The 25656-nt window shown below is 26.5% G+C and overlaps 1 protein-coding gene across 1 annotated transcript; it reads right to left on the bottom strand.

Moving 5' to 3' along the window:
• Positions 1-13226: 13226 nt before the first annotated feature.
• On the bottom strand, positions 13227-18268 carry LOC108327026 (ABC transporter G family member 15). Its single transcript, XM_017560690.2, has 9 exons — positions 18029-18268; positions 16345-16421; positions 15784-16245; positions 15577-15699; positions 15359-15481; positions 14555-14839; positions 14190-14462; positions 14000-14107; positions 13227-13877 (listed from the first exon to the last, which is right to left on the bottom strand). The coding sequence occupies exons 1-9, from the start codon at positions 18198-18200 to the stop codon at positions 13521-13523; spliced, it is 1980 nt and encodes a 659-aa protein (XP_017416179.1). The 5' UTR covers positions 18201-18268; the 3' UTR covers positions 13227-13520.
• Positions 18269-25656: the final 7388 nt, after the last annotated feature.

Below are 25656 nucleotides of genomic sequence, written 5' to 3'. Positions count from 1 at the left end.
ATAAGCTAAAGTGTTTGCTCCTTCCTCTTCTTCTTCTCATCTTTATACTAACTAAAATGCCGCGGTTTTCAACAACGGTTCAGTTTGGATTGAAGCATTGTTTGGTCGTACAAAGTTTATGTGACTCAGTCAGACAAGTCTTCATACGTTGTTATTATCACATCACTCGTACTTTTCATGCTCATATTAGAATTAGGAACTTCAAAAAAAAAAAAACAACAGTCAAATTCACAGTAACTTTGAAAAACATGTCACACCGTATTTTAAGTTAACTTTTGCCCAGTACTAGTCACACGTAATTCAAACAGTGCAGCAGTTTGCTCACCCCTAATCACACGTAATTCTGTTTACATCACTTCATACAGTTCTATATCACTCGTACTTTTTGTCATTATATGTATTTTAATGAAATTTTGGAAGTCAATATTTACACACATGTGTGTAGAAAATAAATACGAGGAATTAAGATATTTTAAGAAATTTTGAATACTTTTAAAATATTTATTTTTTATGATTTTGATAATTAATTAATCTTTTACTATTATATTTCAAAAACACATAAGAAACAGCTTTTTCAAAGTTGTTTTTGAAAATCAACTGATTATTCGTAGTGTACAGAAAAGGAATAAATATGACTGGTAATAACAAGAACAAAATATAAATATACTTTTTTTTTCAAAGACTTAAGTCAAAATTTTATCATTTATTATAGATACTTTATTTAAAAAAATTATTGAACACCTAGAAAAACATATCAACTATGTATTAGAAAATAAAAATTTATTTTAGTGTTTTAAGGTATAACTTTTAGTTTATGTTAATTTTAACTTGGAAATTGATTTTTTTTTTCATATTTTTCTCACTCTTTTGAATATTTATGAAATTTCTTGAATGATTACAAACTGGTAGACCTCGTACTTTTAAAATTTATAAAAAATTTTCAAGATGACAACTAATTTGCGCAAATAAATTTAAGGAAAATAAAATATTTTCATCTCACATAAATGAAGAAATCTGCAAAAGACAGCTCAATACGAATGTTTTACTTAAATGCCTATTAGTTTTCTATTAATTTCAACTTAAAACTTATGTTTTTATTTAAATGTCATCATTTTTTTAATTCCAATTTACCTTATGGATAAATAATAATAATAATAATGTTAATTATATTAATAATAACATTATTAATAATAATAATTATTATAATAATAACATTATTAATAATAATAATTATTATAATGATAACATTATTCATAATAATTATTATTATAATAATGGTATTATTAAAACTAATAATAATAGTAATAATAATAAATGCATTTTATTTTATAATAATTTTAAATTTATAAATAAAATTATAATTTAACAAGTTTATATATTAAAACATTTTTTATCCGTCATATTTATTAAATTATTTTAAAACTTTATCTTCAAATTCCTTTATTCTCACCTTTGGATTCCTTATAACAAACAACATATCTTTTTTTTTTTTCAAATTCATTTTTCTTAATTTATCATTTGAAAAAATGAGCTTTTTTCTGGCATGTTCTTGACCTCGAAGGTTTTTTTTTCTTTTTATGTTTTTGTAATCTTTTATTTAGTATCTCTCATATCATTTTTAAACGTTTGTTTTCTGTAAAAGATACTTTTAAATTTATTACTTTTAAAATTGAAATTAATATTAATTGTAAGCTTAATTTAATTAATATAAAAATAAAAAGTTAATCATGATAATAAAGGATACAAATTATAACAATACATAAATAAATATTAAAATTAGAAAATTTAAAGTAGCTTTAAAAGAAAACAATTTAAAGTAACTTTGAAATAATATATTAAACTAGACTAGCTTAAAATAATAATAACAATAATAATGACCGATGTTACACTTCCGTTTATTCACACGTTATAGTCATACATCAGCTACATGTTAGCACGACCAAGACTTAAAACCATTTAATTAATATTCGTAGAGTGAGAGATAGAGAGAAGGAATCAATGAGTACTAATAATAAGAACAAAATATAAATATATTAATTTTTCAAAGAATTAGAATAAAATTTTATTATTTATTGTATACTTAATTCAAAGAATAAATTTACTGATGAGAAATAACATGTCGACTATATATTAGAACATTTAAATTTATTTCAGTGTTTTAGAATCTAACTTTTAATTCATGTTAATTTTTGGGAATTGATTTTTTTTTATCATATTTTTCTCACTCTTACGAAATTTCTAGGCTTACAAACTTGATGAAGAAGCTTCTGCTGCCATGTTCTTGACCTCGTAGTTTTATGTTTTTTATTTTTTTAATCTTTTATTTACTATCTTCCATCATTTTTAAACGTCTGTTCTTTATAAAAAAATAATTAATTTATTATTTTCAAAGTTGAAAATAATATTATTTTTAATTGTACACTTAATTTAATTAATATCAAAAGAAAAAAATTTAATTATGATAATAAAGGGAAAAATGTAACAATACATAAATAGACAAAAAATTAGAAAATTTAAAGTGGCCTTAAAAGAATAAAATTTAAAGTAGTTTTGAAATAATGGATTAATTTAGAATTTAAAAAACAATTTAATGATGTTATACTTCGATGTAATTCTAGCACTTAGCGTTCAATGCTAAGACTTATAACAATATTTAATAGCTTTATTCTATTTTTATTGCGCATAAATTGAAGTAAGTCAAAGATATCTAAGATCTAATTATAGATATTTTTGGAATGTCTTTTTTTCTGCACAATTAAATCAAATTTCCTATCAATTAAAATGAAATTTTATTAAACTAATTTGTAGAAAATGTTTTGTATTATTTTATTTTGGTGTTTCAAGAATTCTTTCTTTAAACCAAATATTAATAAATTAAAAAATTGTGGTGCATATTTCATTTTTATTAACCAATATAAATACAATATAAAAGTTGATGAGTAATGATGGGCATAAAATATCTTCTATATAACAATATATATTTTTTATATGGTGAAAAACATATTGATTATTTTCTATTGATAAAAGGATAAACTAAAAAAAGAAATTTCAAAATTTCATGATCATCGGTAATTTTTTATAATGATTATTTTTAAGTGATTTATTTTAAATAGATAATAGATTTTATTGATGAATTTTTAAAATTTTATCATTAATAAATATTTTTCATTAACAAATTCATTGGTAATTTAGACTTTTATTATTAATTGTAGTAAATTTATCGGTCAAAGTTTTCATTTTAATCATAATCATAAAATTTATTAATAAATCTATAGTAATTGAATAGTTTTTTTAAAGCTATCAATAAATGATTTTTTTAAAACTCTTGGTAAACTATTTTATTTTTTATAATTTATGGTAAATTTGTTGATAGTTATTTTTCAAAAAATAATACATTGATAATTGTATTTTTTAAATTTTGGTCAGAGGTGCTAAATTTTCCACCAAATTCAAAGACACGTCGGTTATAAATGAGTGTGGGTGAGAAAAAAAAAAAGCTGAGGAGCTAGAAAAAAGAAAAAAAAATCGAAAGAGGAAGTGTAAGAGAAGAATGGACAACCACAGTGACGAAGTCAAAGAAAAATCAAATTATAATAATTACCAATGATAAATTTTTATCGTTGTTAATTACTGACATATTATTCTATTGATAAAATTTACAAATAAACATTTTACAGATAAATTTCCGTATTATTGATCAATTTTATATCAATAGTTGTTCACTGTTATCAACAAAATTTACCCTTTAATAATTCCTTTTTAATTATAGTATACTGTGTACTTAATTCTATTTTAAAATATTTAAATATTAAAAACACAGAAAATAAATGTTTCTGTGGATTGGGACCAGATAATTTCTGCTCAACTCTCCTACTTGTACGAAGCTCTCCTCCGTGTTCCTGGTGACTAATCAGTCTAAGGGAGATGATATGTAGAATATACGCTCAAGTCAGAATTTTTTTTTTTGAGATCTAAAGTAATAAGATTATAAAAAAAAAAAGTAAAATTTATCTCTAAATTAAATCTCTATTTATAAAGTTTACAAAAATTTGACTAATTAATTTATCTTTTAATTATCATTAATGTCAACTTTAACCAGCTATCAATAATCATTATTGTATTGATTACGTTTTAATTCTGCCTAACTGACGTTGTTACCGAACGAATATGAAGTCCTTGTACGTAATCCAACCGTTTGATCATTTGGCTCAGCGTGCAACCGGACGGGTCTAACCCTATTAACAAGAAATGACTTTCTGAAAATAAACTGATATCGGCAGTGAGAGATAAAAAATTAAAATAAGTGAGAAATCTTAGTATAGTAGGGGAAAACTTGATCTCTTATTCCATATATAACTTTAGATTTTACAACTTAAAATAATTTCTACTAAATCAAGTTTATATAATTTTAAATCAGACAAAGTAGCAGTTAAATAATTTTTTATTTTAGTATTGTTTGCTCAGAAAGGAAGAAAGAGCCGAAGAAAAGACTTTTTTTATTTCTCTTGTGTAATTGAGTGAAAAAACACACACACACACTTGTTATAATTTGTTATAATTTAAGTTTTACCTTTGATGTAACTTATGGTTGCTGATTCAATAAATTGGTGAGTGTGATTCATAACAAATAAAATTTTTTAATAATTTTTTTCTAAACAAGAAAGTTATAAATATTTAAGTCAAATTTCCTATAAACTAAAATTAATTTGAAAAAACTATTCTGTATTATTTATATTCATATTTAAATAACTTTTTAATCTGTAATATACGATTTATTTTCTGTTTTGAGTATTTAATATGTTTTCTATGAATTAAGTATATAATAAATTAAAAATTTTGATTTATTATTAAGTTAAAAGTTGATGAATAGTATCCATGGAATCTCTTCCATTTGATAATATATTTTTTCATTTGGTAAAAATTATATTTATTATTTTATAATGCTAAAAAATAATCTAATAAATTAAAAAATATATATTTCAAGATCACTTAAAATAATCAACATAATATAAATATTTTTTTCGAAGACTTAAGTCAAGATTTTATTTATCATGTAAATTTTTAAAAATATTGACTATTCATAACAAAAATGGGTCATGAAATTAAAATTTATTTGTGTTTTTTTTTTAATTTAAATTTTAGTTCACGTCAATCTTAACTTGGAAACGGAGTTATTTGTTATACTTTTCTCAATCTTATAATATTATGAATTTCTTGATCCTAAATAATGACAAATTTGTTGAATTAGATAAAGACTTTTCTGCGTGTCTGTGTGTGTTTGACCTCGCAATTTTATTTTATCTATTTTCTTTTTACTTACTCCCACCCTTTTTAATCGTCTGTGTTTTATAAAAAAATTAATTTTGTTTTCAAATTTCAATATAATATTCTTTACCTTTATACTCCTACTTTAATTAATATGAAGATAACAAATAATAATGCTAATATAGAGGAAATAATGTAACAACATATAAATTGACAATAAATAAAAAATGAAAGAAGTATAATAGATAATTCACTTAAAAATTTATTAAAAATACAGGATCCTTGATTAGTTTAAATAAAATGATTTATCTAAATAAAATACATTCAAATTAGGAAAAAAAAAACTTAAAAACTTTAACAAGAATTTAATTATTTTAAAAATATATAGAATTATAAGTATATAACAATGTATTATTTTAAAAAAAATTATATAATATAAAACATAAGAAATTATGGTTTTTCTAAATCATTCTACATTTACCAACTGTTTTATTAATTTTTTCCATCAAATATTTTAATTCAATAAAATAACTTATTAATGAGTACATTCTCAATCACAATTGAAAGCTTAGTTTTCTTAAATTATAATCGAGTTTAAATGTTTTATGTAAAATTTCAAAAAATAGTATTTTAGAAGAAGTAGTCATTTAAAAATAGTGAAACTCGATTATTTTAATATTGTTTATTTATAAATAGGTTTGTTATAAACGAGTTACGTTATTTTAAAAAGTAACATCTCTTTAGAAATCACTTTTCTATAATTCTTTATCTTTTTTCTAAGAGTTCTAACTTTTGAGTCATCTTTTTGACGATCAGGAGGTACCTAATCGACCATGGCAACGAGGTGTACATTTCTACCCGATCAGTTTCTTTAATAGAGCAAGAAAGTTTTTGCTCCTTTTCTCTTTTTGTTGTTAATTGAGATCATGCTTAATGATCTGTGTCGCATGTGAGTTGTAATGTCTTTTCTTAGTTTCTTATTGATCAAACTCTCTCTGATATATGTTCGATGTTTTGTAGGTGTTTCTAGAGTTCCTTAAGCTCTAAGCAAGAGTTTGATGTGTATAGAGCTTGGTAGCTTCAGTGTAAGGTAAGAGAATCTAGTGTTTATCTTTAAATTTGATAATAATGTGTGAAATTGTGATTGTTGATATGTATGTTATTATATACTGTTGGCTATGTCTAAAATGATTGTTTTAATGTCAATTGTGTTTGATTAAGAATAATGAATGGTATGATGCTTTATACTTTGTGCAAATTTTGTGTGAACTTAGAGTAACTTTGTGAATGTAGTTGGTATGATCGTGTTGATGTTAATTTTGGTGGAAATGTTAAGAATAAAGGTGGAAGTAGAGTTATATGTCAATTTGGTCTAAAATGGAAGTTTGAGAGGTGATTTTCTGAAATACTAGTCTAAAGTGAGAATTTGTGATTCAAAGCAGTTAATTTGGTCATTTGTAACTTGTTTGGGGGATGAGAATTAGCTTATATAGGTGTTAGAATAAGTTTGTGTTATTTAAGACTTAGTAAGTTTCTTATCTTGTTCAAATCTGATGTGTAAATATGCTAAGTTAGTAGTTGGGGCTGTTGTGAGTGTGAGCATGATCTAATGGATTGAGTCATTAACCGTTTGAGCAAATTGATATTTCAACCAAGATTTAAACATGTTTTTCAAACAATTACAAGTATTAAGATATCATTATAGTCATTTGGGAATGGCTTGATACACACATATAAAGAATTAGAGTTGCTAGTTTTCTGGTTTTTGATGTGGCGCTGAGGGCCATTGATATAACACTGAGTGCTATCCTTCTAGTGACATGGGTTTATGTCTCTAAATGTATGGCGCTGAGCAGTGATTTTGTACCACTAAGCGCTCCCTACTGTGATTTTGTGTTTTTGGTTTTTTATTCTTTCCATATACTAATATGTTTTAATTCTAGTAATATTGATTGAATGTGTAAGTCTGAAGGGGAATGTTGATGCTTTATTAATTTTAAATATGAATGTAAGTATGGTTAAAGTATATGGTAAACATGTATGATGCTCGTTCATGTATGATATTATGATGATGATGAGTATGTTGTTGATTACGTGGATGGTATTGTGTTTAGTGTAATTCCATGGATCTCGTGGTGAGACTTTACATTGACGTTCAATAGTGTGATGTAGGGACTCAATCTTAAAAGTTATCCTGATACTCTAATAATCATTCCATCTCAAATAGAGAAGGAGGTTATATGGTAAGTTGTAGTAGGAGGTCATATTCTATGGTTTGATTCTTTGGCCATAGGTAGTAGGCGGATTAACCTTATGTGATAGCTTTGATGGACAAATTTTTTTCACTACTACAAGTGCAAAGCTTGCTATAGTTTGACATCACTATATATATGATAGTCAAGTCTAATTGTTATGAATTTGTTTATATTTTGGGTTGAATTAAGGATGTAATTAGAATACATGATTGTATGCCTTAGGATGAATTTATATAACTTGTATATATGTTAACTTTTGTATTTTATTGTATGAAATATATTTGGTACGTTAACTTACCATTTCTTCTCTATGTTGGTTTGTCTGATTTGTTTCTTTTTATTTGCGATGATTACCTTAATGGTGAGGGTAGAGAAAAATATCCCTAGTGAGTAAATATTAGGAGGAGATGGAACTGAGGTGTAAAGTAAGACATTTGATTTTATTCATTTTTAAAGATTCTATAAACTTTTTGTTTAATGTAATATTTTTTAATAACCAAGATATTCTATATATTTTGATTTGGTTGTACAAAGCTTATGTGACTCAGTGAGACAACTCTTCGTATGTTGTTAATATCCCATCACTCGTCCTTTTCATTAGAATTATTCAATATTCTATCATAACACCTTATTAGAATTAGGAACTTATAAAAAGACAAAACAGTCAAATTCAGAGTAACTTTGAAAAACATGGCACTCGTAATTCTATTTACATCACTCCATATAGTTTTTTTTTATCATGATGACCTACACGTTAGCTTGACCAAGACTTACAACCTCTTAATTAATATTATTTTTTTGTTGTCATGATATGTATTTTAATGAAATTTTGGAAGTCAATATTTACAACACGTGTGTAGAAAATTAATTCGAGGAATTAAGTTATTTTAAGAAATTTTGAATACTTTTAATATATTTATTTTTTATGATTTTGATAATTAATTAATCTTTTACTATTATATTTCAAAACACATAAAATGAATATAAGAAATAAATTTTTCAAAGTTGTTTTGAAAATAAACTGATTATTCGTAGTGTATAGAAAAGGAATGAATATGACTGTAAGAATAAAATATAAATATATTACTTTTTTCAAGTAAAAAATTTATTGTTTATTATATATACTTTATTTTTAAAAAGCAAATATTGAATACCTAGAAAAACATATCGACTACGTATTAGAAAATAAAAATTTATTTTAGGGTTTTAAGGTCTAACTTTTAGTTTACGTTAATATTAACTTGGAAATTGGTTTTTGTTTTCATATTTTTCTCACTCTTTTAAATATTTATGAAATTTCTTGAATAATTACAAACTGGTTGACCTCGTAGTTTTAAAATTTAGAAAATTTTGACAAGGTCACTGCTGATTTGGCAAATAAATTTAAGGGGAATGAAATATTTTCATCAGCTCAACACTTATTTAAATGTTCATCAGTTTTCTATAAATTTCAACCAATCACTTTTGCTTTTACTTAAATGTCATCATTTTTCTTTAAATTCCAATTTAGCTTGTGGATAATTAATAATAATAATAATAATAATAAGTGATGTTAATTATATTAATAATAACGTTATTGATAATAATAGTTATTATAATAATATTAATATAAATAATACTAAAACTAATAATAATTATATTTTATTTTATATTAACTATAATCATAAAGGTAAAACTATAATCTAACAAGTTTATATATTAAAACATATTTTTTACTCATCACATCCATCAAATTATTCTAAAACTTTACCTTTAATTTTTTTTTTCATTTTCATCTCTTCATCCCTTAAAACAAACAACTTCATCTTCTTCTTTTTTTTTTCAAATTCATTAACTCACTTTTCTTTAAATTTATCATTAGAAAGAAGGAGCTTTCTTCTGCCATGTTCTTGACCTCCTAGGTTTATTTCTTGTTTTTTATGCTTTTGTAATCTTTTATTCATATTATTTTTAAATGTCTGTTTTCTGTAAAAGAAAAATATATTTTTAATTTATTTTTTTTAAATTGATATTAATATTAATTGTAGGCTTAATTTAATTAATATCAAAATAAAAAGTTAATTATGATAATAAAGGGGAAAAAATATAACGATACATAAATAAATATTAAATTTAGAAAATTTAAAGTAGTTTTAAAAGAATAGAATTTCAAGTAGCTTTGAAATAATAGATTAGTTTAGACTAACTTAAAAAAAATAATGATCAAAATTTTATTATTTATTGTATACTTAATTCAAAGAATAAATTTACTGATGAGAAATAACATGTCGACTATATATTAGAACATTTAAATTTATTTAAGTGTTCTAGAATCTAACTTTTAATTCATGTTAATTTTAACTTTGGGAATTTATTTATTTTTCAATATTTTTCTCACTCTTAACATATTTACAAAATTTCTAGAATGATTCAAGACCTAGAGAAGAAGCTTATGCTGTCATGTTCTTGACCTCGTACTGTTTTGTTTTTATTTTTATTTTTTAATCTTTTATTTACTTTTTAATTGTACGCTTAATTTAGTTAATATCAAAAGAAAAAAGTTAATTATGATAATAAAGGGAAAAAATGTAACAATACATAAATATACAATAAAATTAGAAAATTTAAAGTGGCTTTAAAAGAATAAAAATTAAAGTAGCTTTGAAATAATGGATTAATTTAGAATTTGAAAAACAATTTAATGATGTTACACTTCAAGGTAATTCTAGTACTTAGCCTTCAATGCTAAATTTATAACAATATTTAATGACTTTATTTTTTTTTATTGCGCACAAATTAAAGTAAGTCTAAATATTTTATGAAAGATATCTAAGATCTAATTATGAGTATTTTTGGAATGTCTTTTTTCTACACAAGTAAATCAAATTTCCTATCAATTAAAATGAAATTTTATTAAACTAATTTGTAAAAAATATTTTGTATTATTTTATTTTGGTGTTTCAAGAATTTTTTTATTATTTTAAAGCACACAATTTCTTTGGAATCCACTTTTCTAGAGTTCTATTATTTCTTTTTAAGGATTTTCGTTCTCTGTTTATTTGTTTGAATATTAGAGGCCATTTGAGTAATTCTTGTGACGAAATCTTCAAGTCTAACTTATCAATTTTTCATGTAGAGTAAATTACTTTTATGCTCATTTCTTTGGTCAGTTTGTTTTCTTGCAGGCTAGCTCTCTTTGTTTTGCATGTTAAGTTTAAGTCTTTTATAAGATTCTTTGTTGATTAGTGATCCTAATAGTGTACCTGATCGTGTTTCTGTGGTTCGCAAGAGCTAATAGAAATTCTGATATGTTGGATCTATTGTAGGCTTTCTAGAGCGGTTTAGTCATCTGTCAAGTAAGGGCAACTACCCACTATCTTTTAAATTTGTTTTGAGGTTTATAATTTGTGTTGTATGTTTGAAATGTTGTGAAATTGGTGTTTGGTGTGATGAATTATTTATTGAATGTGCCAATCTTTTGATGATTTATTGATTTGGAATGGTCGTCTAATTGATTTGAAATTTTGCTGAAATTCTACTATGATATGGTAAAATACTTGAATTTTCGAGTTTAGAATTTCGTGGTTTGGTATAAACAAGTTAGGAGGGAGTTGCTTGTTAAATTTAAAGGGTTTTCTTGATCTTATTTGATAAGATTAAGTAAATAATTGGTGATTTTGTTGTTGAGTATATGAATAAGTAAAAGGTCATGATATTGGTTAAAAAGGAAGGGTCTCGTAAGGGGGTTTTGACAAGTATAAAGGGAGTTGGTTCTTAAGTCAGTTTGGAGTTAGGAAGTTAAGTTTGGGTCATTTAAGACTTAGTTAGTTTCTTATCTTGTTGAAATATGATGTGTAAATATGCCAAGTTAGTAATTTAATGGATTGAGTCATTGACCATTTAAGAAAAACGATATTCCAACAGCTGTTTAAACATGTTTTCCAAAAAATTACAAGTATTAAGATATCAATATAGGCATTTGGGAATGGCTTGATACAAACAGATCAAGAATCTGAGCTACTATTTTTCTAGTTTCTAATGTTGTGCTGAGGGCCACTAATATAACACTAATTGTTGGCTTCTCAATGGCATGGTTTTTGCTATCTGGATGTGTGATGATGAGCGATGATTTTGTACCACTGAGCGGTGATCTTGTAGTGGCCTTGGTTTGGTCTCTGGACGTAAGGCGTTGAGCGGTAATCGTGTACCACTAAGTGCTGCTACGATTTTGTGTTTTTGGTTTTCTATGCTTTCCATATTCTGATATGATTTAATTCTAGTAATATTGATTGAATGTGTATAACTAAAGGGGAATGTTGATGCTTTGTTAATTTTAAATATGAATGAAAGTGTGGTTAAAATATATGGTAAACATGTATGATGCTCGTTCATGTACGATATTATGATGATAATGAGTATGCTATTGATCAAGTGCATGATATTGTGTTTGGCATAATTCTGTGGACCTCATGGTGAGACTTTATGGTGGCATTCAATAGTGTGATGTAGTGAAGTAAAAACTCAATCTTGGAAGTTATCCTGACGCTCCAATAATCATTTCATCTCAAGTAGAGAAGGAGCTTATGTATTGAGGAGTAGCAGGAAATTCTAGTCTATGATTTGATTCTTTGGCCATAGGTGGTAGACAAACTAACCTCGTGTAGTAGCTTGGATGGACAAGTTGTTTCACCACAACAAGTGCAAAACTTGTCATAGTCTAACATCACTACACATAACCGGATGGTAAGTCTAAGTGTTATGAATTTGTTTATGTTTTGAGTTGAATTGAGGATGTAATTAGAATACATGGTTGTATGTCTTATGATAGATTTATATAACTTGTATATATGTTAGCTTTTATATTTTATTGTATGAAAGATATTTTTGTACATTAACTTACCATTTCTTCTTTGTGTTGGTTTGTCTGTTTTCTTTCTTCTTGTATGCGATGATCTTCTTAATAGTGAGAGCAGAGGAGGATGTCTCTGGTGAGTAGATTCTAGGAGGAAATGGAGCTGAGACGTAAAGTAAGACACGTTTGGTTTTGATTTCATTCATTTTTGGAAGACCCTATTACACTTTTGGCTCAGTGTAATATCTCTTAGAAATCATGATATTCTACATATTTTGCTATTATAAGTTATATCTGAATATATGTAATAATATCTTATATATATATTTTTTTTTACTTAACTGCTTTGTATTATTGAATCCTATGGTGGTGGAATACTATGAAAATTGGAATGTTACATTCTAACTATAAGTTGTTCAATTGAAATAAATTAAGATTTTACTAAAATAATTAATTAAAATTAAGTTTTATAGTCTTAATATATGTTAATTGTTCTAGTTAGATTCATTATATTATTAAAAAATGAATTTAATTAAATATTTAGTATGTTCAACTTCACTAGAGAATTTGAAAATTGATCCTTCTCGAAAGATAGAAAATGGATATATAAAATAATGGTGAGAGTGCTTCACCTAATACCAACCATCCCATTTTTTCCATTCAGCCAACGACCATCCAGTCTACACATCATATCCTCACTTCCTTCAGTTCAAGAGCAACATCGTGATCATTTTGTAGGAGAATCATCTTCTACTGCCTTTTTCAAAGAGCCCACTATGAATCAACCTTCACCGATACAAGAGATACTTACACTTGAGTACGAGTCTGCTAATGTCGTTGATCAATGGTCACGACTTCATGTTACCAAAGGAGAGTAAATCAAATTTAATTTATTTGGTATTCTTCAATATGTGATTATTTTAACAATGTATTTGTACACAATTTTATACTAGCAAGTGGTTCCTCTACTATTGGAAGGAACAATTTGATAAATCTAGTCCCAATTGAAGGAGGTTCGTATTAAACTTCGAGATAGATGGTTTGGAAAATTTAAGGTAACTTCGGTGACTAAGAGTGTTTGAGATCGTTCTTACCTTTTTAGTGATCGATTTCTTCGGTGGCTAAAATGCTTATTTTTTAAGTAGTGATGTGAAATAAATATTAAAGTGTTACATTGCAAGGTTTGGGGACATAAGACCCTCTTGAGATGATAATGGATGCTGAGCTAGTTTCCTGGAAGAGATAGATGGCTTGTCATTGAACAAACATCTCTTTCCAAAGTGTAGACTTTTCTTGGCATAGAACCACAACTTAGGTGATTTTGCTCTTTTGACAAACCGAAGCACCAAGAAAAGAACCACTCTGTGAACTAATAATAAGGTAGCCAATGCTGTTAAGTCCCACCATTTGTTATGATCCAATGGAACCCCAAGTATCGATGATAGAACTTTTTCTCCACTAACCTTTGCATCACCAGGTAGAAAAGGATCGAACTCTACCCCCAACATGTCATTCTTGTATTCTCCCTGTAGTACAAAACATCACAAGGTATTACAGAAAGCATAATGTTATATATGCTGTATGTGTCCTAGTATAGTCTTTGTTTTTATCTAGTTTTTTATTTGATCCAAAACACTTTACATAGTACCTGCACTGCCCAGGAAGCAAAACTAAGGTAGGACATAGGATAGCGCCAAAAGAACTTTGGAAGCTCAGGTAATGATCTGAATATTTGGGAGGGCATCATCATGAAGATCTGCAACCACCATGAAACAACTCCATCATCAAGTTTAACCAAAATGTTATTATCTCAGAAACTGAGAAAATGGTATGCTTACAATTACACCAGTTCCTATTCCTATGCCCATCAGCACATTGGGGACCAGTGAAGCTACAGCCATGATGCAACACTCAACAACAGATAGGCAGCAGAATAAGTTGATACAGAAAAATGCATAATTAGTTAAACCCGGATGAAATTGCACCATGAAGTAAATGATTGTTCCGGAGGAAAAAGATGTTAGAACAAGGAAAGGGAATGATGATATGATGTTTGATACTACAAACACAGCCTCTCCATAATGCCTTTTGGACCTTTCACCATAGAACACCTGCTTTTTATTGTGATTAGATACAAAGCAGAATGTTAAGTATAAATCTTGTATCTTTGGGAAAATAAGAAAGAATCATTTATAAATTTTACCTTCAATTCTTCAATGAAAAATGGTAATCCTCCGCATGACAAACAAATCATGAATCCATAGATGAATGATACACACTTTGCTCTAGCCAAGATTGAGCTGTTTCCTGTGCCAATGTGAAAAAAGAGGGTTCCAATACTGATTCCTACCATTATGTAGAATATTATCCTCAGCCAGTAGTAACCAATGTCCCTAGTCATGTTTAAGAAAGATCGCTTGGTCAATGTACACAATTGTTTCCTCCACGTGGTAGTGCTACCTGTGTAGTGCTTAATTCCTTGTTCTTCCTACAGTGTTGAAAACAATAGAGATAAGTCTAAGTTAAATACTATATAAGAAAAAAAAGTCTCATAAATCTAATGTCTTTCAATGTTTTGAGATTTTGAGTTAAAAGTAGTGTCAATGGATTAGAATGAAATCATATATATAATCTCTTCCGTAATGAACCCTTATATGAAATAGACCCATCAATTTTTGCATCTCTCACTAAGGAATAAAACAATTTGTTTAATAGAAGCAAGAAAAGAAAATGGGAAATTCAGTGCTTTCTTTTAAAATGAATCGTTGATCAAAATAGATTGATGAATTTTTTGATTGTATTCATTCTTTAAATCTTCTCCAAAAGGGTGTCTAACTCAGGATTCAGAAAGAAACATAATTTATCTGTGATTAATCTTAAGTGTGAGTAATCGGCAAACACTAAACTGGTTTTCAGATGCAGGTAAATACTAGATAACAGAGATAGGATATGTACTAATAGAGAAACTAAGGGTATTAGTGATGAACACTGACTAACAGATAATTACATTGTGTTTCAGTTGTTGAACTTTACTTCTTGCATTGAGCATTAGCTTTGAACTTTTGTAAGTCTCAATCAGTGTCCTTCTGATCTCTGATTTTCTCATTTCCATTGTTGACTTCGATGATGCCTATTAATGAGGGAATTAAAATTCACATTCAAAAGCATTGTTAATTGATTAAAGAGAAAAACTGAAAAACCAAGACTGCAAAATCTAATGCATACCAAACATAATTGAGTCCTCTCTAGTACTTCAGTAATCAAATCAAAGTCCAAATTAGTACACATCAGGAAATGATCTGAAGGATTTCTTCTAGTAGGACAGGGAAACCCTGCATCGGCAAAAAACTATTCCCAAATTCTAATTAGAGACACAAAATGTTCAATTACTCGTATTAGACTCCAACTTTCCTGTGCAATAAAAATGTTTACCTTTAGAGCATTCTTTGCTTGTCCAAAATAAACAGTTTCCCCACTTGAAAGCAAAAGCAAGTCATCAAATAGATAAAAAATCTCACTACTGGGTTGGTGAATGGAGCAGATAACTATCTTTCCTTTGTGAGCAATGTGGCATAGTGCTTGAATGACATAGAAAGCTGAGGCACTATCAAGGCCAGTTGTAGGTTCATCAAGAAGTAAGACATGGGGTTGTGTTAAAATTTCAAGGCCAATGCTAAGTCTCTTCTTTTCACCATTACTAATACCCCTACAATGCCAATTCCCAATCCTTGTATCTGCACAATCTTCCAGACCCATTTCCATTATGGTTTCTTCCACCACTTTGTTTATCTCTTCTTTGCTCATTTTGGAAGGAAGTCTCATGTTCGCAGAGAATGTGAGAGTCTCTTTTACAGTCAAAGTTCCCAAGAAAAGTTCCTCTTGAGCTACATAGGACTGAAAATTGAAGAAATATAGATGGCCACTCATGTCATGTGCATATTTTAGAGCAGACCAAGTGAAAAGATAAAGCTATGCAGGATCTGATTATCTTACCACATCTCTGGAATTCAAGTTTTTCTTCCCATTGATTAGAATGTTCCCGGTCATTACAACATTTGGAGCAAGTTTTCCTGTACAAAAATGTCAACACTTGTTCTCACCAAATGTTGTCTTTTAATTTTATCAAATATATTTTGAATAAACTAATCTCAAAATGAACAACATTTTATAGGGATTAATATATATATATATATATATATATATATATATATATATATATCACATTTGTTGGAATATTCAAGAGTGTAAGTCTAGTTAAACTAACAACGATTATCTCTTATTTATTCTGTCGTTCATTATAACAAGTATACTTGTCTAAACCTCTGCAGACTTTCAATATTAAGCCAGATTTTGATACCAATGATATGTTTTTTTGAGAGAAGATCGTTATGAAAACACAACACCAAATGAAACATAAATTCAAGTCACATAAGGAATTAACATAATCTCTAACTCAAAATCTGAAAACAACAAATTTATGAGTCTTTTTGTTTATATATGTTTCTCAACTTTTTTTTATCTCTGCGAAAGAAGTCACACATAAGAGATGATTGAGAATCCAAGTATAAATCTAAATTCTATATTAAATAGAAATAAAAAAATTAAATAACATCTATGAAAACATATTTATAAACTCATTTTGTTGAAGTTTTGGTTAAGATGTGATTCTAATTTCATTTATGGTTAGACTCGTGTTTATTTTGGGTGTTGTGTTAGATGAATTAATACTCATTTTTACTATTTTCATTCTATTTTGTATATATAAAGAGAGATATCAAATTACTCGTAAGAAATAAAAGATTAAATTTTGTTCTCACAATTAACTTTTATAGATATATATAATTATTAATTAATATTAGAATCATTAGATTTAAAAAAGAATGTGAGACGAGGAGCATTATTTTAAAGCCGTTTTTTATGTAACCTTTATGTATGTGTGTATAAACGCATACAATAAGACATCAAGTTATTTCAAGAGTCATTGTTCAAAAATTTAATCTTCATCTTCATTGTTTTTCTTTGAATCTAACTGTGTTAATATATAACTTACCTTTAATCATTAAATTTAATAAACAGATGAAAGTGACGAATAATCATAATTACCATCAATATATATATAGTGGGTGTGTCAATCTATAATAGTTGTCATATATTAAGAGTATGAGATTTTTCTAACTCTGATCATACAATTAATTATAAATAAAATAGAACTGAAAGTTATTTAGGGATGACATCATATTATAAACTTATATACTTTACCTATTCAATTAAGATATAATTACTTAGGTTTATTTTAATGATCACGTCTACCAAACTTCACATAATATAATTTAAATTTGTATAAATTTTATTTAATAATAAAATTTAACATACTTTAAATTATAATATGATATATATATATATATATATATATATATATATATATATATATATATATATATACACACATATTATCTCTGACAAAAAAAATAAGAACAGTGACTAAATATATCTAGTGGTATATTCACCCTCTCAACTTACACATATTTAGTATAAAGTATGCAAATATCCTTGGTGCAACAGGCATCATAGGTCATAAATATAAGACAACAGATAAAAAGGTGTTGAGTTTGAGAATGGAGATGTTATGAAAGTAACTTCTAATAGCATATATAGAGAAAGAGAGAAAGAGAGAGACCAGTCAAAGAGTCAAGAAAGGTGGTTTTTCCGCAGCCAGAAGGACCCATGACAGCCATAACCCTAGCTGGTTCGGCAAAGCCAGTTATTCCACTAAGCAACAACTTCTTTCTCTGTGCTCCAAAACTTGAAGGTCGTTCAACAGTTACATCTTCCCACATCATCATCACCATACTTTTGATCTGTTCTTATCTCTCTCCCTCTTCTCTTATCTCACTTCTCTGCTACCACTGTCTTTAGTCCGCACTCTATCTGATATTCTATATATTATAAACAATAAGTCTTTTACTTTTAGAATAACAATATTTGAAAACATTTTTGTATAATATTTTAACATTGTCATTATTGGATTGGTCATATTAATATTTTTATAATTATTGAAATAGTATCTGGTTTAGAATATTTATTATAATATAAGATATAATTTATGATTAATAAATGAGTGTGGGTCAGAACGTACATGTCCAATTGCCAAAATGGTTCGTCTTTATTGGTTGTCAGGTTATTTAAGAGCGTCTCTCTACCATGCAGGGTGCAATTATTTTCTAGCTATCACCTTCCCGTCAACCACCTATGACTAGCCAGTCAATTACAAAGTACGTAGTAGTTACAATATAGAGGTCAATTAATAGATATAGATACGACGAAAAATCATTAATTTGTACTGTTATGAAAAGTTTAGAAGGTCATCTAACATATCGAACAAAGGTCATTTAACAAGAACGACGGTCATCAGTCTGGATGGTCAATTATCATATCAAATGACTAGCCATTAATTCAAACAATCATTTAACAAATCGGATGATAAATCATCAATTCCAACGATTAACTAACAAATTAGACGATAGTCATTAGCCTCGACAGTCAAGTAACAAACTAGACTGTAAGTCATAAACTTGGACGGACAAGTAATAGATCGGATAACCAAATATCAAGTTGGATCATCAACTAATCAATAATCCGACGACATTGAGACAACAAATCAAACTTCGGATCACCAAAATAGACTATCCATAGAACCAAAGCAGATAAACTCCAAAAGAGTTTTATTTAGAGTTAAAATATGAATAGTCATGTTTTGATGATAATTAAGTCAATTTTAATCAAAAGTCTATCACAAAATGTATAAGGAGGTGTTTGAGGTAAAAAGATATGTTACCTATTAAATATAGCATATACTATTATTTTTTATCTAAGTTAATTTAACTTTAATATCAAAGTATCTTATCCTAGTACACCATTTGAGTAGTCTGGATGTACAAGCGGCTCCTCAAAATAATATAAAACATCGAATACCCAGCGTTAGACATCAAAAGGTTAGTGAATTCAATAAAAAATTGAGCAGAAAATTGAAAATTTATTCACGCGAAACTCTCTTCTCTTCTCAAACTTTTCTCGAACGATGTTTCACAACCATCACATGTAATATTTCTTTCATTTGATGCAAATGCATGTTAATTAACTACTTTATGTATGATTTTCGTTTGTTTTGACCGATTATTTTCGTGCTCTTATCCTTCATAGGCGTATTCTGCTTTCTCTCTCATTGGTGACAACACTTTATTCCGACGAACTCACCTTTTGAAGGTTAGTTTCCGTTTTCGTTTTGAAGAACTTATTTGTTGAACTTGTTTGTTGCTTTTTGTTGAACTTGTTTGTTATTGTTGTTTGGTTGAACTTGTTTGTTGTTGTTGTTTGATTGAACTTGTTTGTTGTTGGTTATTGTTGTTTGTTATTGATACTACAGTACACGTTCATAGTTCATGCTTTATAAAATACCAAAAACTCAAATTTGTTATTTTTCTGTTTTTCACGTCTCATAGAGTTGTAAAAAAGGATCACAATTAATTAAAAAAAATTGATTAACGTCGTATATTGACAAAATTCGACGTCAATTTAACATCTCTTGATATAACGTTGTTCGTGAATTCGCCATTAAAAGCCCAAAATATTCGACATTGTACGTGATTTTTGTATTAGTAACATAAACAAGTTACAAATGAAATTTGAATAATGATATCCTCTCTAATCCATCCTCTAATCACATGAACGATATTGATTAAAGTGATAAACCTTTCAAAAAAAATTATAGATCTGTATCTTATTTATAGATATTTAATTTTCTTATTTTTACTTAATATAAAGTTTCTATTCTGTGTAAGATTTAAACATTATTTAAATTTCTAGTACTAACGTAAAGTTTACATTTATATATTATAATTTAATTATATCTCTAGTCAAGATATCCAACCTATTTCCTTATGCCAAGAACATTGACATTCACATCTAGATTCAGATCTAGAACATCAAGTATGAGATCGAAAGAGTCCAATGATGAAAAACATGATTCATCCAACTAATATCGACAAAAATATATTAAAGTAGTAAAATTTAATACATTGAAATATATATATCTAAAATATATGTAATTTAATCTTATAAAATTAACTCAAAATAATATTTCTATCCATAACTTTAAATTCGTCTGATCAATATGAAATCTCTCACTATCAAATTATAAATTATAGCACATAATCTTTTATATAGACCAGTGCTAAATTATAAATTATAGCACACATAATCGACAAGTGAAACCCTAAAAGGGAATAGAAGCAATTCAGAGCAATCATTTTTCTGTTTTTTCTTTTCTTTTTCCATCCATTTCTACACTATTAAAATCATTCAAATATAACAACATAGCTCAATTATTAGAATCATACAGTGACTGAGTTTTTACTTTAATCCATTATTACTAAGATAAATTACTAACACTTATTCGGGCTCTTGTTGATAGGTGTTGCTTTAAAGATTGCAAAGGTTACTGCTTCTTATTAATTTTGTAGGTATGGCATATCATTGAATAAAAAGAAGTAAAATACAAATGTATTATCTATTTCTTATCTATTCTATTTCATTTTTAAAATTTGACCAACTAGTGAAATATTATATTAATTTGATAATATAATATTTCTTACACGTGGTTTTTTTTATTTCTTTTGCAAAAGTATTTTTGTATGATAATTTTTGTAATATAAAATTTTGAATGGTTATATTTTGTCTTCTTTTTAAGTTCTTACATTCTAACTAATTTATTTTTATTTTTATTTAAGTTTTTGTATGAAAATTCTTTTTAGGAATATAAAACTGAATCTTATTACATTTTGTATAACTAATTTTTAAGTGTAACTTATATTCATTATATATTTCTTTTATAATAATCACATTTCTTAAAATTTTACTTTTGATTCAGTTTTGATGATTTAATAATTTGGAAGAAGAAACCAAGAATAGTCTTTTAAATATGTATGCTTTTTTTTTAGAGTTTTAATTATATTAAATTGTAAACTCACTTTTTTTTATCATTCACAACGATTATATATATATATATATATATATATATATATATATATATGAATTATTTTATGACTTTTTTCATTAAATGAGAGCAATTTTAGAAGGTATTATACTTATCAAGAATTACATGATTTATCTTAATCTCATATACAAAGCATTTTTTTTTAATCTCTTTAATGTACTTTTAATTTTAAATGTTAATTTTGTTTACCCATCTTAATAATTAAAACAATCTTGTATTAAGCTATATATTATTTATTGTGAATATAAAATATATCATTTATCCATTCAAAATATATTTTTTAATATAAAATTTATTATATATTATTTATACATTTAAATTTATTTTTGATAATAAATTAAATATATTTTCTATTGAGAAAATATATATTTTACCTTTTGGTCTATAGAAGTTTCTCGATTTTTAGTTTCCGTAAAAAACACTGTCCTTTTTTATATTAGTCATTCTATTATATCTGTTTTCCATTTTCATATTATAATATTTTATTTATTTTTCATTAATCTTTTAAAAAAATACTTAATATATGTTATTGTCTGTTTCATATTAAGTTTAATTTTTCAAAACCTGGGTATGGGCGTCTCATGGAGACCAAATTCCCGTTGGTTGAAGAAAAAGTAGGTATAAGATTTATGAGAATGTACTTCATGAACCAACTAATACATATACAAATTCTTATATATTCACATACTTGTAATTAAGATAGCCTACCAATGCTATAACAAACTAAAATGATTATCTTCGTTTTTAAAATGATAAGTAGGTTAACATTGATTACCTTTCCAATATAAAGTACGTTGATGGTTTAAGTGCATTTAATAATCTTATATAGTTAATGAGTTTAGGGAAAAAAAAGTTTACATACATATTTATCTTTTAATTTATTGTCTTTTTAATAACACAATTCTAACCTGAGTTTCATGTTCTAAAGTAATAATATCTTAGATGAGGTAATTGAACATTTATTTCAACAAATTTGAGATTAAAAAAATGATATTGTTTATGAGGACAAAAACTCTCTTAGTTCTTAACTTTCAAAATCAGCTATTAAATTTGGAACATTGATTTTTTTGAAGTTTAAAACTCTATTATAATTTTATCCTTAAAAAAACGTCTGAAAAGATTAAGGAAGAAATGTGTATCTAAATTGGTTGGATTGAACGCTTATCACTAGGTCAAAAATATAGTTGACAAGCAGGACACAACTTTTTTTTCATTTAAAAGAGTAATAATCCAACAGCTTTTGTCAAGACAAAAACTCCCTTAACCTTCAACTTCTATTACATCTAAGTTATTCTCCGTTTTGGAGTTTAAGTTTCATATAGTTTTATCATTAAAAGAAACCTCAAAGGATTAAAGAATAAATATGTATTTAAATTAGTTAAATCAAGTACTTAGCACTAGATCAAAAATTGGTTGTATTTAAGCAACCCAATTGTCACTGTTCAATTATGACTTTCAAAAATATTACATTACACCCCAATTTATTGTGATTACCTTTAAAACTTATATATTTGATAAAAGACATAAACAAACATAAGTATATAATATGTATTTATAGTCTTCCATGAAAAAATTCAAGTTAAACTTTCAAATATAATTTAATCCTTTATTAACTAGGAAAATTTATACCATACAAAATTTATATCCCTAAACAACAACTATACTCTCTTATAAGAAGACCATTAAATGTCCTACTAATTCACAATTTTCCCACTTGCACTATCCTTTGCTTACATTTTAACATATATGATCATAGAATGTGAATGCAACCAACAATGTAATATAACAAATCATATAATTTATAATATATTATATTATGATATATATATATATATATATATATATATATATATATATATATATATATATATATATATATATATATATATATTATTTTTAACCCCTCTAAGCATTTTGCTAAGAAGATCTTGGACTATAAACCGTTTTTTCAAATTTTTTACTTCTCTTTTCAAAAGTTTGTCCTCTTTCTGTAATTTCAAGATCTGTTCTTGCAATTTATTATTATCTCGTTGCAATTTACTATTATGGTCTCGCTATGTATAATTGTCTTTGGTCAAGGGACCGATTTCCTCAAGTAATTTTTTAAAGTCTGAAAAAAATAAATTAACAACTTCTTTATCAAAGAACAAATGACATTGAGGAATGTAGTCGATTTCCTTCTATCAACCCGAATCAATTTGAATTTTCTTCTAAATGAAATCCTTAAACAATTTAAGAGAATTTTTCGTGATTCTAAATTCCCTTGAGAGCATGCTCAAAGATCGAAAAGGTAATAGAATTTAATTACAATATTTATAGTATATTTAATTTTAAATTTATTTTTATAGCACAAAAATAGTAGGAAGAGGACGAAGTGGAGTGAGAGGTCAAGGAAGATGTCACTGACAGTTTTTACTTGTAGCTTGAAATCATATGTTGCATAGGAACATGATGTCCAATAATAATATGTTATACTAATACTAGTATACCTAGTTTACTTACTTACCTAGAAGTTAGTATTATAGAAAATTAAACCATACCTATAGTTATTTTTTTCTACACCTGGACATTTTGTTGTTTTTGGGTCATTAGCTGAGCTGATATAACATAATGATTTTGTCGCCCTTACTTTTCAGTCTAGTTATACCAGATTGACTACCTATATTAGTCTAGCTGTACCAGATTTCTCATTAACATTATTTTGAATTTTGTACGATTTTTAAAACGTTAGTAGCATCTTCTCGACCTAAAGTGCTCCACTTTGTCCTCTTCTTCGTGCTATTCTTTTCCTATAAAATATAAATTTAACATTAAATATACTATAAATACTGTTTGCAAAATGTAAGTGTGAGTCTAAATCTCACATTATATAGAAATGAGAAAGTAGAACACTATATAAAGATTAAAGATCTATTGTCTTAAAATTTTGGATAGAGAGTGGTGTTAATCTTTTATATGAATTGACTCATATCTTATTGGTGTTTGTATCTTTAGGTAAACCTTCTCTTTGATAAACTCAACAAATACATAACATGATTTATTATTGCAATTAAATTTTATTACCTTTTCGATCTTTGATCATACTCTCAAAGGAGCAATTTGGAATCATGAAGAATTCTCTTAACTTGGTTTAGGATAGTATTAAGAAGAAAATTCAAAGCGATCGATTCATACAAAAATCGATTACATTTGTCATGGTAATTTGTATTATGTCAAAGAAATTGTTATCATTTGCTTACATTTAACGTAGGATCATAAAATGTGCAAAATCTACAACACAACCGGCTATGTAGTTATAACAAATTATATAATTTATAATATATCATATTATAATATAACATGTAATGATATGAAAGATGCTTCCAATGCATGCAACTAATCTAGTTGACGTAGTTAATAAGGATATGCACCTAAAATGCAGAAAAAGAAGAAAAAGTGTGTAAAACAGGATCCATGTATGTGAACCTAAAACTAGAATATTAAACAACCTCTTAAATGGAATAGAAATGAATTATAATAATAAATTACGTTAATTAACAACAATATATATAAAGGTATATATATATATATATATTAAAATAACAATATTTAAGGATAGTATATGATAATTTAAAAAAATAGAATTAAGAATAATAAAATAGCATAAAAATAATAAGTAAAAGAAATAAGATATTATTAGAGATACTTATAGACAAAAATAGCATAAAATAAGAAAAAGAATAACGGTAAATGTATCCTTCCTTTTATCTTAAAAGGATAAGAAGTGTAAAGCGAGGTGAGTTTCCTCTTCTCTCTCTTTGTTTTCTTCTCTCTTTTGTTTTTGAGTTACTCTAATTTTGGTTTCTCCCTTTGTTTTCACGGCTGCCTCATACTCCTTTTAATAGCATTCTTCACAACAGACCATTAATTGCATTATTAGATTATTTTTTTCTTCTTTCCACATGCATTGAATGCTTTCATATCCTTCATTTAGCCAAAATCTGATGTTATCCTTATCTTCAGCTAGAAAATCCCAAAGTAATTTTTTTTTCTTTCTCATATTTTTTAATGTTTTGCAATCACATTCTTCTTTTAATGCTTTGAAGTAATTGTAAGATTCCTTAATGCTTTGACATACAAGATAGTATCACTTATCAAACTAACTGATCTGGTCTAATTTCCAAAACATAGGTGTTCATCTTCCCATAAAACCTAATCAAGGTAACTTTTAGGCCAAGATTTCATTACATGCCAATTGCCTAGTTTATACTTTG

The sequence above is a fragment of the Vigna angularis genome, chromosome 2 (genome assembly GCF_016808095.1).
Source record: "Vigna angularis cultivar LongXiaoDou No.4 chromosome 2, ASM1680809v1, whole genome shotgun sequence".
In the NCBI taxonomy this organism is placed as follows: Eukaryota; Viridiplantae; Streptophyta; class Magnoliopsida; order Fabales; family Fabaceae; genus Vigna; species Vigna angularis.
Note: the sequence above shows the minus strand (reverse complement) of the source record. Positions and strands in the feature narration are given on the sequence as shown.

Coding starts and splice junctions, on each gene's coding strand:
- LOC108327026 (XM_017560690.2), bottom strand. CDS start 18,200: ATGGTGATGATGATGTGGGAAGATGTAACTGTTGAACGACCTTCAAGT. Junction 16,422..18,028: donor CTTTCTTGACTCTTTGACTG/GTCTCTCTCTTT, acceptor ATTTTTGTACAG/GAAAACTTGCTCCAAATGTT. Junction 14,840..15,358: donor TTCAACAACTGAAACACAAT/GTAATTATCTGT, acceptor TCAACACTGTAG/GAAGAACAAGGAATTAAGCA.